The following is a 22,962-nucleotide window of genomic DNA, read 5'->3' as shown; positions in this document are numbered from 1 at the left end:
TCATTTCCATCCTTTAGTCCCTAGGGATCCGCAAAGTTTTTCCCATGCCCCTTGGAAATTTTTCACTGTTTTTGTCTTCACTACGTCTTACAGAAGGTCATTCTAGGCATCCACCACCCTCTCTGTGAAGAAATATTTCCTGTGGCTGTTTCTGAGTCTTCCTCCCTGGAGTTTCATTTTGTGATCCCTAGTTCTACTAATTTCTTTCCAACGGAGAAGGTTTGTGATTGTGCATCATTAAGACCTTTCAGGAATCAGAAGGTCTGTATCATATCCCCCCTGCACCTCCTCTATTCCAGGGTATTCATATTTAGATCCTTCAACCTCTCCTCATAAGTCATTTGATGGAGACCCCCCATCATTTTTGTCGCCCTTCTCTGGACTGCCTCCATCCTGTCTCTGCCCCTTTTGAGATATGGTCTCCAGAACTAAACACAATAGTCCAGGTGAGGCCTCACCAAGGACCTGCACAAGGGCATTATCACCTCCTTTTTCTTTCTGGTTATTCCTCTCTCTATGCAGCCCAGCATTCTGCTGGCTCTAGCTATCACTAAAAAGGTGGTAAAGAGAGTCTTTTGAAGCAGAGAGCAGTTGAGCATGGTCTTGAAATGCTGCCAGCATTGGGTTGTCGGTTGAGTTTCTTGCCTACAAAAGAGCTAAATAGCTTTGAATATAATGAAATGAATAAAATGAAATGAGAGATTAATTAAAACAAAATTTATTTGCAATAAAAATATAAAAAAAATATTGAACTTTAATAGATACAGTTCCTATAATAATAATGTTTCCCCACAGTGGTTCCGGCTGTTGAGGTCTAATTATTTGAGGAATTGTGTTTATCAATTCAAAATAAGACTTTGTTTGCTGGTATTTTTATTGCTAATTTCAGTGGTTACAGCTTGTCCTCTGTGTGGTACAAACATATTCAGAGGCATTAAGCCAGTTAACTCACAAATTAATTAGCTAAATGCTGACTTTTTAATATTTTGAGCACTTATCTGGCTAACCTTTAGCTGAATATTTCATTATTTAGCTAAAATTCATTCAGATTACATAGGGACATTCTGGGGGCATATCTGAGAGAAGTTAGGTTAGCCAGATAAGCTAACTTCAATATTCTGACCACATTCATAGAGAAAATATGATATGAAATATACTACTCAATACAATATTTATTCATATAAAGACATGAAAACCTATCTAGACAAATAAAACCTATCTATCACATTCACACATATTCATCCATCCACATCCAACCACATCATTAAAAATACATTCAATATTATATTTTTATCTTTTGCAAACACTTCTCTTATGCTGTATTGTTGCACTGTCAAATGACCTGTGCTATCCCATCACACTGTTCTGAACCAACTGTATTACTAATAACTTCGATATTCAGCATTAACGGGCGGATTTTAAAAGCCCTGCTCACGTAAATCCGCCCGGATTTACGTGAGCAGGGCCCTCGCGCGCCGGCGCGCCTATTTTGCATAGGCCGCCGGCGCGCGCACAGCCCCGGGACGCACGTAAGTCCCGGGATTTTTTAGGGGGCGTGTCAGGGGCGGGGCCGAAAGACGCAGCGTTTTGGGGGCGGGATGCAGCGTTTCGGGGGCGGGCCCGGGGGCGTGGTTTCGGCCTGGGCATTCCGGAACCACCCCCGGGGCGGTTCCGGAATGCCCCTCCCTCTGGGAGGCATAAATCTATGGATAAAGGTGTGGGGGGGGTTTAGATAGGGCCGGGGGGGTGGGTTAGGTAGGGGAAGGGAGGGGAAGGTGAGGGGAGGGCGAAAGAAAGTTCCCTCCGAGGCCGCTCCGATTTCAGAGCGACCTCGGAGGGAATGGAGGCAGGCTGCGCGGCTCGGTGCGCGCCAGCTGCCCAAAATCGGCAGCCTTGCGCGCGCCGATCCAGGATTTTATAAAATACGCGCGGCTAGGCCCATATCTTATAAAATCCAGCGTACTTTTGTTGGCGCCTGGTGCGCCAACAAAAGTACGCAATCGCGCTTTTTTAAAAAAATCTACCCCTAAGTGGATAACATATCCGGCTAACTCTGTTTATGCCCTAGACCTCTCCCTATATTCCATGGTGTGACTGCACTAGTGAATATGTTTTCATAGTTAGCTGGTGGATACGTTTATCCGGCTAACTTTATAATATGGCCAGTGACTGAATATGGAACACATACAGTGCAGGTGTCATTTTTGGGGAGGGGTCATCTCCTTTGTCCCCTTTGCCCCTATATTAACATTTCATACAGCTTTCAAGCAGCAGCACTGAACTTACACATGGGTTTCAAACAAAGGGATTTGGCAAAGGTGAGTTAAGCTGCATGTAGATGGTGCTGCAGAGAGTCAAGAGGTCATGACACTAGGTCACATACTGCACAACCTCTGAGTTCTTCTGTATCACTCAGGCTTTCACTAATCTAGCTACGTTGGATGCCCCTACGTGTTCAGATCGGCCCACATTTCTGAGCCCCATTCATATAAGATACATTCTCTGACATCACCTATTACTGTATTTTTCGCTCCATAAGACGCACTTTTTTTCCCCCAAAAGTGGGGGGAAAATGTATGTGCGTCTTATGGAGCGAATATAAAAAAAAAACTAAAAATCTAACAAACCCCACCCTCCTGACTCCCCCAAGACCTGCCGACTCAATTTACTACAACCCCCCACCCTCCCGACCCCCCCAAGACCTGCCGACTTAATTTACTACAACCCCCCCCCTCCTGACCCCCCCAAGACCTGCCAAACGTCCCTTGTGGTCCAGCGGGGGATCCAGGAGCGATCTCCTGGGCTTGGGCCGTCGGCTGCCAGTAATCAAAATGGCACCGCGGTCCTTTGCCTTCACTATGTCACTGGGACCGACCAATGGCAGCGGTAGTCCCTGTGACATAGTAAGGGCAAAGGGCCGTCGGCTGCCAGTAAACAAAATGGCGCCGACGGCCCTTTGCCCTCACTATGTCACTGGGACCGACCGCTGCTATTGGTCGGTCTCAGTGACATAGTGAGGGCAAAGGGCCGTCGGCGCCATTTTGTTTACTGGCAGCCGACGGCCGAAGCCGAGGAGATCGTTCCCGGACCGCTCCTGGACCCCCGCTGGACCACCAGGGACGTTTGGCAGGTCTTGGGGGGGTCAGGAGGGTGGGGGGTTGTAGTAAATTAAGTCGGCAGGTCTTGGAGGTGGGTCAGGAGGGTGGGGGTTGTTAATTAATTTAAAGGGTTGGGATGGGGTTTTTTTTGGGGGGGAGGGGTTCACAGAGAAAGAAAAGTTTTCTGATCTGGGGAGTGGACCGAAAGGGCCTCCCCAGACCCGAAAACAAAATGGGGAGAAAAAAAAAAGCTATACACTCCCCTAATTTGCTCCATAAGACTCCCAGACGCAGAGCCGGTTTAGCACAATTTTTTTTTTTTTTATTTTCCCCCTCTGAATCCTAGGTGCGTCTTATGGTCAGGTGCGTCTTATGGAGCAAAATATACGGTAATTACCTAAAAGCTCTGTACTCTTTTCTTCCCTAGAGGAATATATTTGCTGGCAGGTGCTTATCTGCAATAAGTTCTGACTATCCAGTTACCTGTACCAATTCCCTATAACCCAGGTGGAAATGTTCTGCCTCTGGTGGTAGAAGATGGGTTCAGGACATTCTCTCCCTCCTTGAGAGCCCAAATAAGAGAAAAGTCTTACTGAGGGAGTCCCATCCAGAATCCATGAGCCTTGCTTTGGGCTGTCCCAGCACTTCTCAGCCAATGCACCAATATTTCATGGAATATTGGCAAGGCTGAATAACACCGGTCAAGTCAATCAGAAAGAAAGACTTTTATTATTGGTATAAGAGAGAACATATACAATTTGTATGAGTTCCCTTCACTCTGAATAGCGAGTAAAACAAAGTGAGCCTTGATTAGCAGGCGAACATGTTTATTTTATAACATTTCCAATTAATATTCTAGCAAGTCCTACATTTTACAAGCTTTCTAATTTCTGCTTTTTGCAGCTCACTGACTACTGGAGAAGAAGGCTGAAACTGCTAATTTATTGTTGAAAGAGAAGAACATTACACACCATCTTATCTTTAAAAGACACACAGTCTACTTCTTGTATTTATTCATGTTGCTTATCCTAGGCATGAATTTTGTACTTTCCCTTTTATCCTTTACAGCAACCAGGACATGAACTCTGAAGCCTAGTTCAATTAGACTAAAAAGCAAGCCTTGGGGTTTGCAGTTCCCCTACATTATGATCCCTATCACTCCCTTAGAGATCTTCTGTGTTTATCCCATGTCTTCTTGAATTCAGAAACTTTTCTTGCCTCTACCACCTCTAGAAGAAGGCTGCTCAATGCACCCATCACCTTCCCTTTCAGAAATATTTCCTTAGATTACTCTTGAGTCTACTCCCTTTCACCCTTATCACATAACCACCTCATTCTAGAGCCACCTTTCTTTTGAAAGAGACCTGCCTCCTCTGCATGGAAACCTTGGAGGTATTTAAATGTCTCTATCATATCTCCCCTATTCTACCTTTCCTCTAGGGTATACATGTTTAGATCTATAAGTCTGTTGCTATATGCTTTGAAACAAAGACCATTGATCATTTTAGTAGCTACCCTATGGACCAGTTCTAACCGGTTTATATTCCTTTGAAGACATGTTCTCCAGAACTGTATACAGTATTCCAGATGAGGTCTCACCAAGGACGTATACAGGCGCAATATCTCATCTTTTTTTCTGATGTCCATTCCTCTCTCTATCCACCCAACAATCTTTCTGGCTTTTGCCTTCACCTTACCTACCTGTTTGATCCACCTTAAGCTCATCAGATACAATTACCTTTAGATTTTGCTCTTCTTTCATGCTTTGGTGAATTTAACCCCTTATACATTACCTCTCCCTTGGGATTTTTGTAGCCTACATGCATAACTGCATTTTTGAGCATTAAATCTTAGCTCACAGACCCTAGATCATTCCTCAAGCTTTGCTAGATGCCTCCTTGGTATCATCGCAAATAGACAAACCTTTGCCAATAAACCTTCCACAATGTTGCTCATGAAAATTTTGAAAAGAAATAGTCAAAGGACCAATGCATCCACAAATATTTGGTCCATGTTGGTTTCCATCATTGAAAGGTTTGATACTTTGAGAAGGAAGGAAGAATTCTGATGACTCTGCATCTTCCCAATGGTGTATCATCATGACAGAAATCTGATTTCTTCTTAAGTTTTCAGACCAGGTATTACCGTGACATATTGGCCACGATGTTTGCCATAGAAGAAATTAACCAAAACCAGCACCTGCTGCCAAACCACACCCTGGGCCTCCGGATCATGGACTCTTGCTTTTCAGAGGTAGTCGCTCTGAAGGAAACCCTTCTGCTGCTGTCTGGGGGACAAACACTCCCAAATTATAAGTGTGAGGCTCACTTGGTTCTGGCAGGAATCATCGGGGAGATGTATTCATCTGTGTCTGAGGTTATGGCCAGGATACTAGGAGTTTACAGAATCCCACAGGTATGAGATTCCTCTCTCTCTTTCTCTGTCAATGACCCATTGAGTTATCTCGACTTAATTTTATCTGCACAAATCCATGGAGTTCCTCTTATTTTTTAACAGCATTATTAAAAGTTAATAAAAAATACAAGGTGATACCTTTTTATTGAGCTAACTTAGCGGCAATTTTTATAACACTCATATTGCTTACAGGTGTGCAACTACAATCTATCTCATAGGCCTGCAAGATCATTTTCACCTCCTTCAAAGCAGGTGCAAAGTCAGCACTGTAAAGCATGTGTGGCTGTTTCACATTAAATCAATGGAGGAAGCAATGCAGCCAAATAAGAGCTCCAAAATAGGGGTTTTCTAATCAATTCTAATGAAATGTGTGAGCAGACATCCTCAAAGGGGGCAAAATAACTACAAGGCACCGAGATTGAAGCAAAGTGGCATGAATTGCTTAAGGCACCGTAAAGGGCCAAAAGGGTACCAACAGTGGCAGGAGTTCTCCCAGGATCTATGGGAGGAGGAAAGCAGCATCAAGAATGAGAGGAACACTCAGAGTCTTGAAAAGAGAGCACCAATAACTGTTCTATAAAGAGGAGCAAATGGCACCAAGGGTAGCATGAACATCCTAAGGCAACATGAATGGTGAAAGAGACAGCAAAGCTGGCAGGAAACCTCAAAATCACTGACAGAGGGACAGTGCAGCACAAACAGGTATTGAAGAAACTAAGAAACCATGAGACGTGCAGAGTAGCTACCCAGAATGGCAAGAATCACATAAAGTTGTAGAGTCCGGGGTATGGCAGTAAGTCTGAGTGTCAGAAAGCCCCTCAAGGTGTAGCATAAAGGATGTAGCACCAATGCAGAATGGCATCAATGCATCAGGGGAATGGCATCAAAGCAATGTGGCAGCAAGACCTTCAAGCTGTAAAATATGGGGATTGCAGTAAGACTAAGTTAACTGGATATGCAATGTTGCCCCGATCTGCCCACTGCCTGCCCACAAAGTTCTCCGGCTAAGAGATAACTTGATAAGTGACTTATCTGGCTATCTAACAGCCGCTGAATGTGTTTTAAATATCGGGCTCATAACCTTTTAGCATGCTGGAGAAAGTTTTTTTTTTTCCTGGTAATTAAATCTCAATGTTCATGCCAAACGCCCTTGAAGCTGCTGGTCATAATTACTTTTCTTCTGTGCAAAACAAACTTTTTTCATAATGTCATCCAGAAGTTGTTTTTGCATACTTGCACAAAAGTGGAAAAGAGGCTGACATTCGGCTGACAAAGTTTGCGAGTTCATGAAAACGTGTACTTGGCGGTTCCATTTAACTGACTAGGTCTCACTCCTAATAAAAGCTAATGCTCATGTCTACCCATAGTTATGCTGACCCTAAAAGTCTAACTAAAGCCATTGAATGGGAGGTTAGAAAGGCCTGTTGGGTTGATCAAGTTGGAAAACATATTCAGGGGCCAGTAGATGAACACACTTGAAATATTTTGAACTGAGAACCAGATTAACTAACACAAAATTGGTATAACATGATTGGTGGATTTGACTCCTCACCAAAAGTCAGGCTGCAGTGCTTTGTAAAAGTTGGAGACAATTGAGATTGTATTGTGTGATGCCAAGACGTGGTTGGTGATTAGTGTGCAATAGTTAGCATACGTTTCTTGAAGCAGTTATGCAGCTGACAAATCTGGTGGAGGTGCATAAAGGGGGTCTTTACCACCACTGAAATGTGAGTTTCCATTATGAGATTCTGGTTGAGTTGTACCTCATGACTATGTGCAGAGTTTTTAGGTTGTAAAGGGGTTCCTAACAAGTAGCATAAAGTTAATAGAGAATGTCCTTGTCAGCTTAACTAGAGGAGTTCAGATTTGGAGGAGTTTATCTTGCGTTTGTGATTGTTAAGCAATCATTGAGAGTAGAGATGACTGCAGTTTGCTCAATCCCTGGTTTGATCCAAAGATGGATGTCATTGGCAAAATAGGCGAGATTCAATGTTGAAAGATTGACTGAGGTCACAGACTGATAGATGTAGATGTTGAAGAGGACTGGAGAAATGAACCCTGGGGTACTCCACAGATGAGATCCATAGGTGTGGATGTTTTGTTGGCCCATGAAATGGCCTGTGATTGATTTCTCAGTAATGATTTGAACCATTTAATAAAAAACCCTTAGTTCTAATGTCTTTCAAGGATTGCTTAATAATGTCAAATGCAGCAGAAAGATCAAGTAAGACTAGGAAGGATTTGCCAGTTGGATCAGCGTGTTGTTTTTAATGCTAACAGGATGGATTGTTGCATTGGAGGTGGACCTTTGGGCTGAGGTGGGGTTGATGCAACCCATAGGTAGGGGACCTACAGGTCCCCACTGTCAGCAGGCAGAGTGGGTTAAATGACAGAGGCCACTGGAGCTTCACCTATACCAGCCTTCATTCCCCGCGGGTTGAGCCTTTTGGTGCCAGGGCCAGCAGGACTTAGGTGGGCCTCAAGAAGAGAGTGGTTCAGCCCAGAGAGAGCAGGTGAGAGATGGTATAGTCTTACTCTGGATGAGGTAGTGTCCTGGAAACTCGTGCGCCAAAGGAACAGAAGCAGATAATGGGCGCTCGAGCAAGAGCAGGCCAAAGCCTGAATAAGCCACATCCAGGAGGTAAGCTGAAGAGGCATCAAAGAACAGGCTTGAGTCAGAGCTAGCAGCAATCCAAAGGCAGTGGCAAGCAAGGCTGAGGTCTTATCATGGAGATAGTCAATGATTTAGTCAGGTGAAGCAGAGGTCTGGGTCTGGAGATAGGCAATAACGTGGTCAGGTGAAGCAGTGGTCTGGGTCTGGAGATAGGCAATAGCGTGGTCAGGCAATGCAGAGGTCCGGACTTGGAGAGAGTCAATGGCAAAGTCAGGCAATGCAGAGGCCTGGGCTTGGAGAGAGTAAATGGCGAAGTCAGGCAAAGCAAAGGCAAAGTCCGTGTAGTCAATCCAAGGGACAAAGCAAGGGTAGAAACAAGGAGACTGGAACCAGGAACAACAAAGAACAGGAACACAGGAAATGAGACAAATTTATGAAGGCAACAAGTACTCGACCAGCGAGGATACCTGTTGAAAAGGCGACGCTAGGGAGCGGAGCCTGAGCTTATATACTATGATAGCTTAGACGTCATCATCTGGGGCCGCGGCCAGGTTCCCGCCAAGGTCCCTACTTAAAGATTAGCGATGCGCGTGAGTGCGCCTAGGGAGGGGTGCGGCCAAAGTGGCTGCGTCTCTCCGCGGGCCACGTGGAGAGGCCCAACGAGCAGGGGCAGCGGGACCAGGGACGCCAGGAGCTGCAGCAGGACCGGAAGCACCAGGGGAGGCCCAAGGACGGAGCCGGCGGCCTACTGCCGCCAACGAGGGGGAACCAGAAGCTAGAATTGAAGGTGAGGGGGCCATGCCTCGCGTCTGCCGCAGACGGCACACGTAACATGGATTCCATTCTGTGGCCTTTCCTGAAAGTGGATTGATAAGGGTTGAGGATGCTGACCTCCATTAGGAAGTCTAAGCATTGAAAGTGAATTGCATTCTTCATTAGCATGGATAGGAATGGAAGTCCAGAGACTAGGCAACAGTGATTGACTATTCTGGAGTTGATGACTGATTTCATCAGAATGGGTTTAATGACAGCCTTTTCTAGTGGATCAGGTAAGCAGCCTTAGATTAACATAGTGTTGGTTATTGTTGTTAGCCAGGGGGCTAGGTCTTGTTTCAGGTGACAGATTAGTTTGGGACACATAGGTATGTAAAGGCAAGGGGACTGATTGATCCTCTGGAGTATCTTCTCTTCCTCTACTGGGGAAGAGTTTCCTAAACTCAGATATTGGGATGCATTCTGGAGGAAGTTGATCTGGTCAAGATTTCAAGAGAAGTGTATGGAGTGGCGGCTGAACGAGAGGTGAGGACTTGCCTGGTAACCGGAGAAATATCTGTTCCAGAATTGGTACGGCTGTGCTGGATTCTGTGAGCCTCTGCCCGCGACCAGAGAAGAGAGCAGAACCCCGCCCCCTGACGCTCCTGACGTCAGCGGAAGGAACCCAGGTGCCCATAAAATCGGCGCAGGAGAGACTTTTGTTGCGGCTGAACGAGAGGTGAGGACTTGCCTGGTAACCGGAGAAATATCTGTTCCAGAATTGGTACGGCTGTGCTGGATTCTGTGAGCCTCTGCCCGCGACCAGAGAAGGGATCAGAACCCCGCCCCCCGACGCTCCTGACGTCAGCGGAAGGAACCCAGGCGCCCATAAAATCGGCGCAGGAGAGACTTTTGTTGCGGCTGAACGAGAGGTGAGGACTTGCCTGGTAACCGGAGAAATATCTGTTCCAGAATTGGTACGGCTGTGCTGGATTCTGGGAGCCTCTGCCCGCGACCAGAGAAGGGATCAGAACCCCGCCCCCCGACGCTCCTGACGTCAGCGGAAGGAACCCAGGCGCCCATAAAATCGGCACAGGAGCGGTGCACCGCCAAGCCGCGCGCCCTAAGGGGCGCGCCGGCTTGTTCCGGCTTAGTCCGGAGAAGGACGGGAGGACAGAGGACGGAGGTTCCCTCACGGATCACATCAGTTTGCCACAAAGGGAGAGAGAGATTTAAGATGGTGCTTTTTGAGGGTGCTCGCCGTTAGCTTCCGGTTCCAGTTTCTTCTAATTTCATATTGAAGTTTCTTCTTTACAAATGCCTCATAAAAGGAAAGGCAAAGTTCGGGTCTATCCACCAGACCCGAATTCAGCTGCCGGACAACGACTGATTTCAGACTTCACCCTTCAACCACAACAATTAAGGGCGTCAACCCCCATTGGTGAGCAGGCGAGAGGAGAACCTTACTCACCCGGGGAACTTTCACTGAGCCCTCCCGATTGCAGAACACCACCGAGAACTTTGCCCATAATAGCCGACCGAGGAGGTGAGCTGCAATCTGATAATAGTATCAGACAGAGCTCGCTGGGTGGCCCAGATGTCGGCCAAACGAGTGGAGTGGAGGGAGTTATTCTGGATCCCCAAGAATGTGAAACGTTGGGAGAAGGAGGAAGAATGAGAGTAGTATCTCCCAAAACATCGACTGAACCTGACGACAGCGTCGGACTTGGGGTAAGGAACCCTCCCCAGCAATTGAATAAACCGGTGGTGATAACCCTAGAGAACATCTGGGAACTTGTAGCAGGAATGTCCTTCAAATTAGATATTCAGACCCAAAAACTGGACGAGATAGTGGCTAAGGTCAGGGTCCTTGAAACAGACACAAAATCTAAATTTATTGAGCAAGATAACTCTATTATAAAAATACACGAGGATATAAAAAGCCTACAGAATGCAAATGCTGTAATGGCCTCAGAAAAATTATCATCTTTGAGAAGGCTTGAATCTATAGAAAACTATATGAGGCATTTGAATCTCAGATTGGTAAACTTCCCCGTTATTGCAGGGGAAATCCCTCTATTGTCATTTAAGAGATATGCAACTGAGGCATTAAAAATTCCAAATGAAATGATACCACCAGTAAAAAAACTTTTCTTTTTACCTAAAAGAACCAGCACACCGTTAATAGTTTCCCCACAATCTGATTTTCAGAATCTGACAGAATATTTGGAAAATTCTAGTGTTGAAATAATGGACCGTGCAGTTCTTTTTGTTACTTTTTTTGACGAAATAGCGGTATCACTGATAATGAAGAGTTACTTTAAGAATATAAATGTTTCCTACTTAGGGGGTCTGATTCGAGTGTACCCAGATCTAGCTAAATCTACACAGCAGCGTAGGAAAGAATTTTTATCTATGAGACCTGAGACTTTAGCATTAGGGGGTAGCTTTAAGTTACGCTACCCCTGTCAATGCATAATTCAACTTGCCAGGAACACTTATGTTTTCTTTGTACCAGAGCAGTTGAGGGTCTTTATTTCTGAGAGGAGGCTTCCTGATGAAGGATAAAGGGTAGAGATAATATATTTGTGGTTTAAAGCATCTAACTTGCAAATGCTTATATTATATACTCCTTGTAAATTACCTTTCTACCCTCTCCCTGTTTTCCTATGTAACTAGAGAGTGAGAAAAATATAATTTGTTGTTATTGTAGGCCCTCAGCCTTAGATTATATGTTTGAAATATCTCTGTATTTCCTATACAAATGTTTTATTTGTATATTATGTAAAATGATCATAAATAAATAATAAAAAAAAAAAAAAGAGAAGTGTATGGAGTTCTTTTATTGCATAAGCTTATGGGAGGTGAGGGGGAAGATGTGGTGATAAGGAATGAGCATATTGCATGATTTTTAAAATTAAATAATTTGATGAAGTCCTCTGCTGCATGACCCTTCATGGTGGTACTAGGTGGCATGGAGTCAAGTCAAGAGAGTTTCTTCATTAGTTGGAATAGTTTCCCTCTGTATATCTTTGCACATAGTTTAAAATCTCTAAAGCTGGGCATTGAAGGAGGAGAGAGAGTCCCTACCAACCATACCTGCGAGGGTAAGGGCGGCCTGGCCCGGAGCACCGAGGTGAGGCTACCCGGCCCCGATGACGATGCTGGAAACCCCGCCCACCCGTGACGTCATCGGGGTGGGACACGGAGCCCATAAGAACAGCCCAGCAGAAAAGTTTTCGGCGTTGAAGGAGGAGAGAGAGTCCATACCGACCATACCTGCGAAGGTAAGGGCGGCCCGGCCAGGAGCACCGAGGTGAGGCTACCCGGCCCCGACGACGACGCTGGAAACCCCGCCCACCCGTGACATCATCGGGGTGGGACACGGAGCCCATAAGAACCGCCCAGCAGCGGCGCTTGTCATCGCCGGCGCTTGTCCTAAGCTGCGCTTTCCCAAGGGGCGCGCAGCTTAGTGCGGCTTTGTGTTGGAATTGTGAGGAATTTGAAGGGTATTGCTTATCCCCACAACTGTAAGTACTCTCTAATTTACTCTTTCATCCCCAATAAGGAGCCAAGAACAATTGTACCTTAAGTGGGAGCCCAGTAAGGTCCTAAGCAATTTTGTCTGTAATAATGCCCCATTCACAGGTCGATACTGTAACGTGCGGTTGAAGATTTCCCGTCTGTAACGTGCTGGGAGCGCACAATTCGGACGCGTAAGGCGATCCAGCGATACAGTCTCCAGTTTCACGCATCCTTAGCGCTTCTTAAAACAGACGCACTACCCTTTCCACACGCAGCATGTATATGATATGTAAATGAACGAATTAGCTGTATAATGAAGGAATTAGCTATTCCCCTCAGATACTGTAACGCGCGCCCCGACTATCGCTGCCATTTTGCCCCGCGTTTAACCTGCTAACTTACTGCCTATCCCTACCCCTGCGTTAGAGGCAGGGGTAAGGGTAGGTGGCAAGCTTTCCCCTAGCCCCCTCTCACCTGCCCTGGCCGCGTCCATGGATGCTGGCCTCCGGGGCAGCCCCAGTCCTCCCCCCTCCTCCCGAAGAAAAAAAAAAGCGAAAAAAAAAAAGTTGCGAGAGAGAGGGGAGAGGACGGCAATCCTACGCTCGGCGACTTACTTTTGCAGCTCCCCTCCTCCGGACATCGTGGCTTCCCCCATGCCAGTTCCCCCTCCCCTCCTCCCGAAGCAGGGCGCGAAAAGCAGCCTTGCTCCGGGAGGAGGAAAGAAGGGACTGGCAGTGTAAAGCGGCGAAGCGACTTACTTTTTGCAGCCCCTTCCGGACATCGGACGACCTCTCCTGCCTCCAGCTGCTCGCGAAGATGGACGCCTGCACGGCCGCTGAAGACGTGACGTCACGACGTTTGGCGTCAGGCATGTGACATCACGTCTTCAGCGGCCATGCAGGCGTCCATCTTCGCGAGCAGCTGGAGGCAGGAGAGGTCGTCCGATGTCCGGAAGGTGCTGCAAAAAGTAAGTCGCTTCGCTGCTTTACACTGCCAGTCCCTTCTTCCCTCCTCCCGGAGCAAGGCTGCTTTTCGCGCCCTGCTTCGGAAGGAGGGAAGAAGGGACTGGCAGTGTAAAGCGACGAAGCGACTCACCTTTTGCAGCACCTTCTGGACATCGGACGACCTCTCCTGCTGCTCGCGAAGATGGACGCCTGCACGGCCGCTGAAGACGTGACGTCACATGCCGTGACGCCAAACGTCGTGACGTCACGTCTTCAGCGGCCGTGCAGGCGTCCATCTTCGCGAGCAGCTGGAGGCAGGAGAGGTCGTCCGATGTCCGGAGGGGGCTGCAAAAGTAAGTCGCTTCGCGCTTTTCGCGCCCTGCTTCGGGAGGAGGGGAAGGGGAACTGGCACGGGGGAAGCCACGATGTCCGGAGGAGGGGGGCTGCAAAAGTAAGTCGCCGAGCGTAGGATTGCCGTCCTCTCCCCTCTCACTCTCGCAACTTTTTTTTTCACTTTTTTTTTGCTTCAGGAGGAGGGGAGAGGGGACGGCAATCCCGACTTCCTGGTATCTGTCATTTCAAATGACATTTGAAATGACAGATACCAGCGTGGCCGTGAAGCGTTAGGCCCGAGCACCCAGGTTACTGTATAGGCGCTCTATACAGTAAAATGGGTTGCGCGGGCCTAACGCTTCCCTAACACTTCGCAGACGCGGCATGCATTTGCATGCAATTAGAAGAGAGTATCGAGCGGTAGGTGAAGAGAACTGTGCGTGCGGGGAACGAGGGTGCGCCAGGCACTGCCGTACTCTTTCTACCGCGGCCTTAGAGTATCGACCTGTCTGTAAGGCAAAGAAGAGCCAAGGAAAGAACTGAGCCTGTCAGTAACCCTGGCACTTCAATAATAGGACCTATGGACACCCACGTGCAACGCACAGTAAGATCGGATGCGGCGCAGGTGGTGGGACCTCTTGATTTTATGTCTGAGGTTTCCCCATCGGACCTATCAACATCCTTATCCTCGATCCAAAGGGAACCACCTGTAAACCCGGCTACATCTAGAGCCCATGGGCTTTTGAGGGAGGGCCCTTCTGCGGAAGTCGCAGAGATAGGGTCTCCCTTAACAGGCCATAAGCCACTGGATTTGTCTAGTATGGAAAGTCCGGAGGAAGTCCAAATAGGACAGACCACCTCACTGAATTTGGTACAAAGAAGTCTTCATTTGGATCCAACAAAGATGGAGGACTCTGTTTATTTGCCTAGAATATCTGTCCCTCAGATAAGTAAACCAGATGTAGTTACATTGGCTGTAATAATGGATGCTATAGTGAGCTTGCAAAATTCTGTAGTAGCACAAGTTAATCCTGTTATAGAAAAAGTGAATAACTTACAGTCAAAAATAATTAATATGGAATTGAGAAAGGATAATGAAATAAAAGATTTTGACAAAATTAAAGGAGATTTAGATAATACAAAATTGGTACAAGATGCAATGATAAAAGAAAATCAAATATTGCAAATGAAATTGGAAAATTTAGAGAATGTGAATAGAAAGAGAAATCTTCGTTTTGTTAATTGTCCAATGTTATCATATTTATCACCTAAAGAAATATTTAAAAAATATTTGCTTGAGGTTCTTAAAGTACCAGAAAATTCAATACCACCACTAGCTAAGATTTACTATATTCCAATGTATAAAAGAGGAACACAACTGTTACGATCCCGGTCACTAGACTAGTGACCGGGAGCTTACCTCTCTCACCCGCGCTGCGAACCGCCGGGTTCGGGGCCCTCCACGCGGCTTGGCAGCTGCGTCTCCACGAGGGAGACGTCGCCGGAGACTCCTCCCCTCGGCGAGGGAACGCGCGCGCGCGAAGGGCAGCGTTTTGTGCTGTCAGCACCCGGATGTGCTGACACGCCCCCCGTGACGTCAGACGCCGACCGGGGGATTTAAACCGGGCTCCTTCCTCACCAAAGTGCCTTGCAACGAGGTTCCTTCTTTGAAGAGCTAGTTGCCGTCGTTCCTGTTCCCCGCTGATTGCCTGCCTGCCTGCCTGCTTGATTCCTGCCTGGTTCCTGGATTCCTGCTTGTCTTCAGCCTGCCTTGATTCCGGTTTGTAACTCCGATTCCTGCTTGTCTTCAGCCTGCCTTGACTCCGGTCCGTGACTCCGATTCCTGCTTGTCTTCAGCCTGCCTTGACTCCGGTCCGTGACTCCGATTCCTGCTTGTCTTCAGCCTGCCTTGACTCCGGTCCGTGACTCCGATTCCTGCTTGTCTTCAGCCTGCCTTGACTCCGGTCCGTGACTCCGATTCCTGCCTGTCTGCAGCCTGCCTAGACTCCGGTTCGTATTCCACTCCTGGGCTTCTCCGTCCTCGCCTAAGTCCCAGCGGTCCGGGTCCCTACGGGCTCCTCCCGGGGGGACCTCGGGCTTCCAGGGCGAAGACTCCTAAGTCCTAGCGACCCGGGCTCCCACAGCTCCTCTGGAGGAGTCACGGGTTTCCAGGTGAAGCTCCTTCTGCCCAGTGGGAGTTCTGCCTCCCGACTGCCCCCTCGGGTCAGTCGGCCTAAGGATCCACTTCCGGATTTCGTCCTTCGTAACAGTTTGCAAGGCCATGGATCCGGCGGATCTCGCTGGTCTCCAGGCCATTCCGGGCCTGGCTCAGCGCCTGGTACAACAACAACAGGTTCTGGATTCCCTGGTAGCCACGGTGGAGCGAATGGCTACCCGTATGGACGCAGAACCTCCGGCACCAGTTCCTGTGGTCGCACCTGCACCAGTAGTTACGCTCCAGACGCCTACACAGCTGCCTGCTCCTTCACGCTACGCTGGAGACGCCAAGGGGTGTCGCGGGTTTTTGAATCAGTGTTTCGTGCGATTTGCCTTGCTTCCGAGTCAGTTCCCTACGGATTCTGTCAAGGTCGCTTATATTTTTTCCCTACTGGATGGGAAGGCTCTGCACTGGGCTTCACCGATGTGGGAGAAAAGTGATCCTACTCTCACCAATTTGGATCTCTTTGTGGCTGGGTTTCGTGCAGCCTTCGACGAGCCTGCCCGTCAGACCTCTGCCACATCGGAATTATTGCAACTCCGGCAAGGGGGCCGTACTCTGGCCGAGTATGCCTTGGAATTCCGCACCCTCGCCCTTGAGGTGGGTTGGCGTGACGATGCTCTTCGGGGAATTTTCCTTGAAGGATTGGCTGGTCGGATCAAGGACGTACTAGCCGCCCGGGACCTTCCCGAAGGATTAGACTCACTCATAGAGCTAGCTGGACGTGTCGACCTACGTTTGCAACAGAGAGCTCGGGAAGTACGCCCTCCGAGACGCCTGTCCCCGCTAGCTCCGGCATTCTCGAGACCGCTCACTCCGATGCCCAGGTCGTCGGTCGCCTCTGCTGAGGCTTCTGCTGAAGAACCTATGCAGTTAGGACGCACTTCCCTAACTGAAGAAGAGAAACGTCGCCGGCGGACACTGGGGTTGTGTCTTTACTGCGGTGGTAAGGGGCATTTCCTTTCCCAATGTAAGGAACGGCCGGGAAACGCCCACGCCTAGGAAGGAAGGAGGAGTACCTCCTGGGCTGTTTCAACGCTGCTCCTCAATGTACAGTACCTGTAACTCTGAGGTTCTCAGAGGACACTTTTTCTACTCAGGCCTTGATTGACTCCGGGGCTGGGGGTAACTTTATCACTCGAGAGCTGGTACAAAAGCTTCACTTGGACACAGTTCCCCGTGACCCACCTCTCTGCATTACCTCTATTCAAGGAACACCTTTACCGGGCAGTATCTCTCTTGTCACCACTCCGATCTTCCTTCGCACTGGTCTGTTACATGAAGAAGAGATCTCCTTCCTGGTATTGGAGAAGTCTGTATATCCCATAGTTTTGGGTCTGCCCTGGTTACAACTTCACTCACCCGTGATTCGCTGGGATGACCTGCAGATCGCACAGTGGAGTTCTCATTGCCTACAGCATTGCATCAAGGCCACGGTGGTTCCGCCTATCCCCTTGGCTCATGCTGGGTTGAAACTTCCTGACCAGTACAACGACTTCTCTGACGTGTTTTCCAAGGACAAGGCGGAATTATTACCTCACCATCGTCCTTTCGACTGCTCTATTGAGCTGCTCCCTGATACGACTCCGCCACGAGGTAGGGTGTACCCTCTCTCTCTCCCCGAAACCAGAGCTATGTCCGATTATATTAAGGAGAATCTCGCCAAAGGATTCATCCGTGCATCCAAATCACCTGCCGGGGCCGGATTCTTCTTTGTCGCTAAAAAGGACGGTTCCTTACGCCCTTGCATTGATTACCGGGGCTTAAATGCTATCACCAAGAAGGACCGGTATCCGTTGCCACTGATTCCCGAGCTACTGGACAAGCTTCAGGGGGCTCGGGTGTTTACTAAGCTGGACTTAAGGGGGGCCTATAACCTGGTGCGCATCCGTCCCGGCGACGAGTGGAAAACCGCTTTCAATACCCGGGACGGACACTACGAGTATCTGGTTATGCCCTTTGGTCTTTGCAATGCGCCAGCAGTATTCCAGCACCTCATGAATGAGGTACTCAGGGAGTTGCTCAACTCCTGCGTTATTGTATACTTGGATGACGTTCTTATCTTTTCACGAGATTTGGATACTCATCGTCGTCAAGTCCGACAAGTACTCCAAATCCTCCGAGAGCATCAGCTCTACGCCAAATTGGAGAAATGTATATTTGAGCGGGACTCGTTGCCCTTTCTTGGGTATATTGTATCCGCCACCGGATTCAGCATGGACCCCGAAAAAGTCTCCGCCATCAAGAAGTGGCCTCAACCTGTGGGCCTAAAGGCATTACAACGTTTTTTAGGTTTTGCAAACTTTTACAGGCACTTCATACCCGGATATTCACGATTAGTGGCACCTCTGACCGCTCTGACTAAAAAAGGAGCAGACACACAACACTGGACTCCGGGGGCTTGCAAAGCTTTCCAAGATTTGAAAGATGCGTTTCTGCAAGAGACTTGCCTCCGCCATCCGGACCCGTTACGCCCTTTCGTAGTGGAGGTAGATGCTTCCAGTGTGGCGGTAGGAGCAGTTTTGTCTCAGCATTCTGCATCTGGTCAATTGCTACCTTGCTCCTTTTTCTCTAAGAAGTTTACACCAGCCGAGAACAACTACGGGATCGGCGATAAGGAGCTCCTGGCCATTAAGCTGGCTTTCGAAGAATGGAGGCAATGGCTGGAGGGAGCCCAACATCAGGTCACGGTGTATACCGATCATAAGAATTTGGAATTCTTATCACAAGCCCAACGCCTTAACCCAAGGCAGGCTCGTTGGTCTCTATTTTTCAGCCGATTCGATTTCATCCTTAAGTACCGTCCGGCTACTAAGAACGTTCGTGCTGATGCTTTGTCTCGAAACTCCATCCTTGAGGAGGAAGATGATCCTCCACAGTATATCATCGATCCAGCTAAAGTTTCCCTTGCAGGCACCGGTATTTCCTCAACCGATAAAGTAATTGTTCCTCGCCGAGATAGGAGAAGGGTGCTGGAATGGGCCCACGACTCCCTTGCGGGAGGTCATGCCGGTCAAGGGAGAACTTTGACACTTTTGAATCGGTACTACTGGTGGCCCCGAGTACGACAGGACGTACACGAATATGTGGCTTCGTGCCCCGTTTGTGCCAGACAAAAGCCGCTGGTTGGACGTCCTTGGGGTCTGCTGCAGCCTCTGCCTATTCCTGCCGAACCCTGGACCCACATCGCCACGGATTTCGTGGTGGACCTGCCTCCGTCGGAGGGACATACGGTAATCTGGGTCACGGTGGACCGGTTCTCCAAGATGGTCCATCTGGTACCGCTGCCCAAACTTCCATCGGCCCCGGAGTTGGCACGTCTCTTTATTCTGCACATCTTCCGAGCACATGGTCTTCTGCAGAGTATCGTGTCAGATCGTGGTTCACAGTTCACGGCGCGCTATTGGCGTGCTATCTGCAAGAAGTTTGGAGTGCAGCTAAATCTATCTACCGCTTTCCACCCCCAAAGTAATGGGCAAACGGAGCGTATGAACCGGTCACTCAAATTGTTTCTTCGCAGCTTCATCACCGAAAAGAGGGATAATTGGGTCTCTCTATTGCCTTGGGCTGAATTTGCGTACAACAATCACCAACACTCCGTTACGGGTCATACTCCGTTCCAAGTCGTCTTTGGAAGACATCTTCAGCCTCCAATACCGCTTCCCTTGGAGGTTCCCTCACCAGCGGTTCAGTCTATAGCTTCCCAGCTCCATCGACTCTGGAAGGTCCTTCAGCAGCGACTATCGATGGCAGCTCAGAGGACTCGTACAGTGGCAGATCGTCATCGGCGTTCTGCGCCAGAATTGGTCCCTGGTACTAAGGTTTGGCTGAGCACCAAGAACCTGCGCTTCCCAGGCCACAGTCACAAGTTAAAACCCAGGTTCTGTGGTCCTTTCTCCGTGGCAGAACGAATTGGCATGGTATCATACAGGTTACGCCTCCCGTCTCGTCTGAGAGTTCACAATGTGTTTCATGTCTCCCTCCTGAAACCAGTAGTATACTCACGTTTTCATCGGCCTACTCCAGATGATGTTTCTGCTTCCTCTCCTGGGGAACCTGTGTACCAAGTTCATGAAGTTCGGGATGTGCGCTTCGCTAACCGTCGATGGGAGTATCTACTGTCCTGGGAGGGTTGCGGTCCAGAGGAGGACTCCTGGGAACCTGCCCGTAATATTTTGGATAAGTCATTGTTGACACAGTTTCATTTGGACAATCCCGGGAGGGCCGGTCCTCTTCGGAGGGGGCGTAAGAGGGGGGGTACTGTTACGATCCCGGTCACTAGACTAGTGACCGGGAGCTTACCTCTCTCACCCGCGCTGCGAACCGCCGGGTTCGGGGCCCTCCACGCGGCTTGGCAGCGGCGTCTCCACGAGGGAGACGTCGCCGGAGACTCCTCCCCTCGGCGAGGGAACGCGCGCGCGCGAAGGGCAGCGTTTTGTGCTGTCAGCACCCGGATGTGCTGACACGCCCCCCGTGATGTCAGACGCCGACCGGGGGATTTAAACCGGGCTCCTTCCTCACCAAAGTGCCTTGCAACGAGGTTCCTTCTTTGAAGAGCTAGTTGCCGTCGTTCCTGTTCCCCGCTGATTGCCTGCCTGCCTGCCTGCTTGATTCCTGCCTGGTTCCTGGATTCCTGCTTGTCTTCAGCCTGCCTTGATTCCGGTTTGTAACTCCGATTCCTGCTTGTCTTCAGCCTGCCTTGACTCCAGTCCGTGACTCCGATTCCTGCTTGTCTTCAGCCTGCCTTGACTCCGGTCCGTGACTCCGATTCCTGCTTGTCTTCAGCCTGCCTTGACTCCGGTCCGTGACTCCGATTCCTGCTTGTCTTCAGCCTGCCTTGACTCCGGTCCGTGACTCCGATTCCTGCCTGTCTGCAGCCTGCCTAGACTCCGGTTCGTATTCCACTCCTGGGCTTCTCCGTCCTCGCCTAAGTCCCAGCGGTCCGGGTCCCTACGGGCTCCTCCCGGGGGGACCTCGGGCTTCCAGGGCGAAGACTCCTAAGTCCTAGCGACCCGGGCTCCCACAGCTCCTCTGGAGGAGTCACGGGTTTCCAGGTGAAGCTCCTTCTGCCCAGTGGGAGTTCTGCCTCCCGACTGCCCCCTCGGGTCAGTCGGCCTAAGGATCCACTTCCGGATCTCGTCCTTCGTAACAACAACAGGAAGAACAGGAGGGAAAACAGGTTATGGATAAATTAGAAACTAGTTTGGATGTTTCCAAAATTTTGGAAACATCTGATAGTGATATGGTACAGAGTGCCACATTATTAACCACTTTTGTGTTTGAGTCTGATCGTGATTGGGTGTTATGTTTATTTTTTAAATAGCCCAAAACGAATCCTTCGTGTTGCATGTATGACTTCTCTAAAATAAGATTCCTTAATTCTCAAAAATAGAGTATGATGGTTCAAACGTTGTGAGGCAAAAAATATTTATGGAAGGAGAGGAACGTTTCATATACAATGATCATAAATCCCCAACAGGGTGATGTTGACTCTCAATTTAATCATCAACGAACCTCCTCCAACCAAAGTGTATAGTGAATGTGCAAACGTTTTTTCAAAAATGAATTTTTCTGTGTATATCTTTTAAAACATTAATCATTTCACTTGTTTATGAAGGTGAAGTGAATCACTCCAAAATTCCAAATATTTTTAAAAAAAATTTTTTTTTAAATAAACACTCCTCACAGCTTGATGACTGATCCCAATGAAGGGTATAAAGCAATGCTTTCAAGACAACCTAGATCGGCATGCTAGACGGACTCTGAAGGCTTAAAAAAGCTCATGCAACATCCCGACTTATCTGGTGGTTGTGCGGTGTGTGTGGTGCGGTGGTTGTGCGGTGGTTGTGTGGTGACCCGCACAACCACCAGATAAGTCGGGATGTTGCATGAGCTTTTTTAAGCCTTCAGAGTCCGTCTAGCATGCCGATCTAGGTTGTCTTGAAAGCATTGCTTTATACCCTTCATTGGGATCAGTCATCAAGCTGTGAGGAGTGTTTATTTAAAAAAAAATGTTTTTAAAAAATATTTGGAATTTTGGAGTGATTCACTTCACCTTCATAAACAAGTGAAATGATTAATGTTTTAAAAGATATACACAGAAAAATTCATTTTTGAAAAAACGTTTGCACATTCACTATACACTTTGGTTGGAGGAGGTTCGTTGATGATTAAATTGAGAGTCAACATCACCCTGTTGGGGATTATTGATCATTGTATATGAAACGTTCCTCTCCTTCCATAAATATTTTTTGCCTCACAACGTTTGAACCATCATACTCTATTTTTGAGAATTAAGGAATCTTATTTTAGAGAAGTCATACATGCAACACGAAGGATTCGTTTTGGGCTATTTCATGATTATTGTAATAATCCTTCTTAAATTGATTTGGTGCTCATCGATTGATGTTTATTTTTTAAACATAGGACGGAACTATTTCTGACATTGGCTATAAGAATCTACCCTGATTTTTCTAAATCAACACAAAAGAGGAGGAGGCAATTTCTCTTACTTAGGGCAAAGGTTCTCCAAATAGGGGCAACCTATTGTCTTAAATACCCATGTAAATGTTGTATAGGATACAAGGGCAAGTCCTTTGTGTTTTATACTCCTCCTCAATTGTCAATCTTTTTGAGTGATAAAACACAAGTGGTGGATACTGAATTGGAGACTTCGTAGATACCATATGTTCAATGAGCCCTAATAATATGTAATAGTACGTTGCATGGTATATTGTTGAAATAAGAATATTTCCTTTGAGTTATGCTTAAATTGGCTTCTTATAATTGAGGACTAAATTATAGCATTGTGGAAGTATTAGTAGGTAATTAAGTGAATTCATGTTTTTCTTCCATATGCTTTTTCCTAAACAAGATTGTTCTTGTATTATTTATGTAAAAATTGAATAAATATTAAATAATAAAAAAAATAAAATCTCTAAAGCTAGGCATGTGCCTCCCCTGACCTATCCCTGTCTGAAGAATACCTGCAAAATTATGCTTGTTGATGACATATGCAGTGCACATACATTTTCTCACATAGAGAGCAGGCAATAATCAACA

General features: G+C 47.8%; 1 protein-coding gene across 1 annotated transcript in view; it reads left to right on the top strand.

Annotated features, from left to right (window-relative positions):
* The first annotated feature begins 5,261 nt into the window (after nucleotides 1–5,261).
* LOC115081086 (vomeronasal type-2 receptor 26-like) overlaps nucleotides 5,262–22,962 on the top strand; it is a 32,082-nt gene continuing 14,381 nt past the window's right edge. The window contains exon 1 of the mRNA XM_029585597.1: nucleotides 5,262–5,513. Coding sequence (XP_029441457.1) covers nucleotides 5,262–5,513 — 252 coding nt within the window. The remainder of the gene's footprint in view (nucleotides 5,514–22,962) is intronic.

This window comes from Rhinatrema bivittatum, chromosome 19 (assembly GCF_901001135.1).
Source record: "Rhinatrema bivittatum chromosome 19, aRhiBiv1.1, whole genome shotgun sequence".
NCBI classification, from domain to species: domain Eukaryota; kingdom Metazoa; phylum Chordata; class Amphibia; order Gymnophiona; family Rhinatrematidae; genus Rhinatrema; species Rhinatrema bivittatum.
Note: the sequence above shows the minus strand (reverse complement) of the source record. Positions and strands in the feature narration are given on the sequence as shown.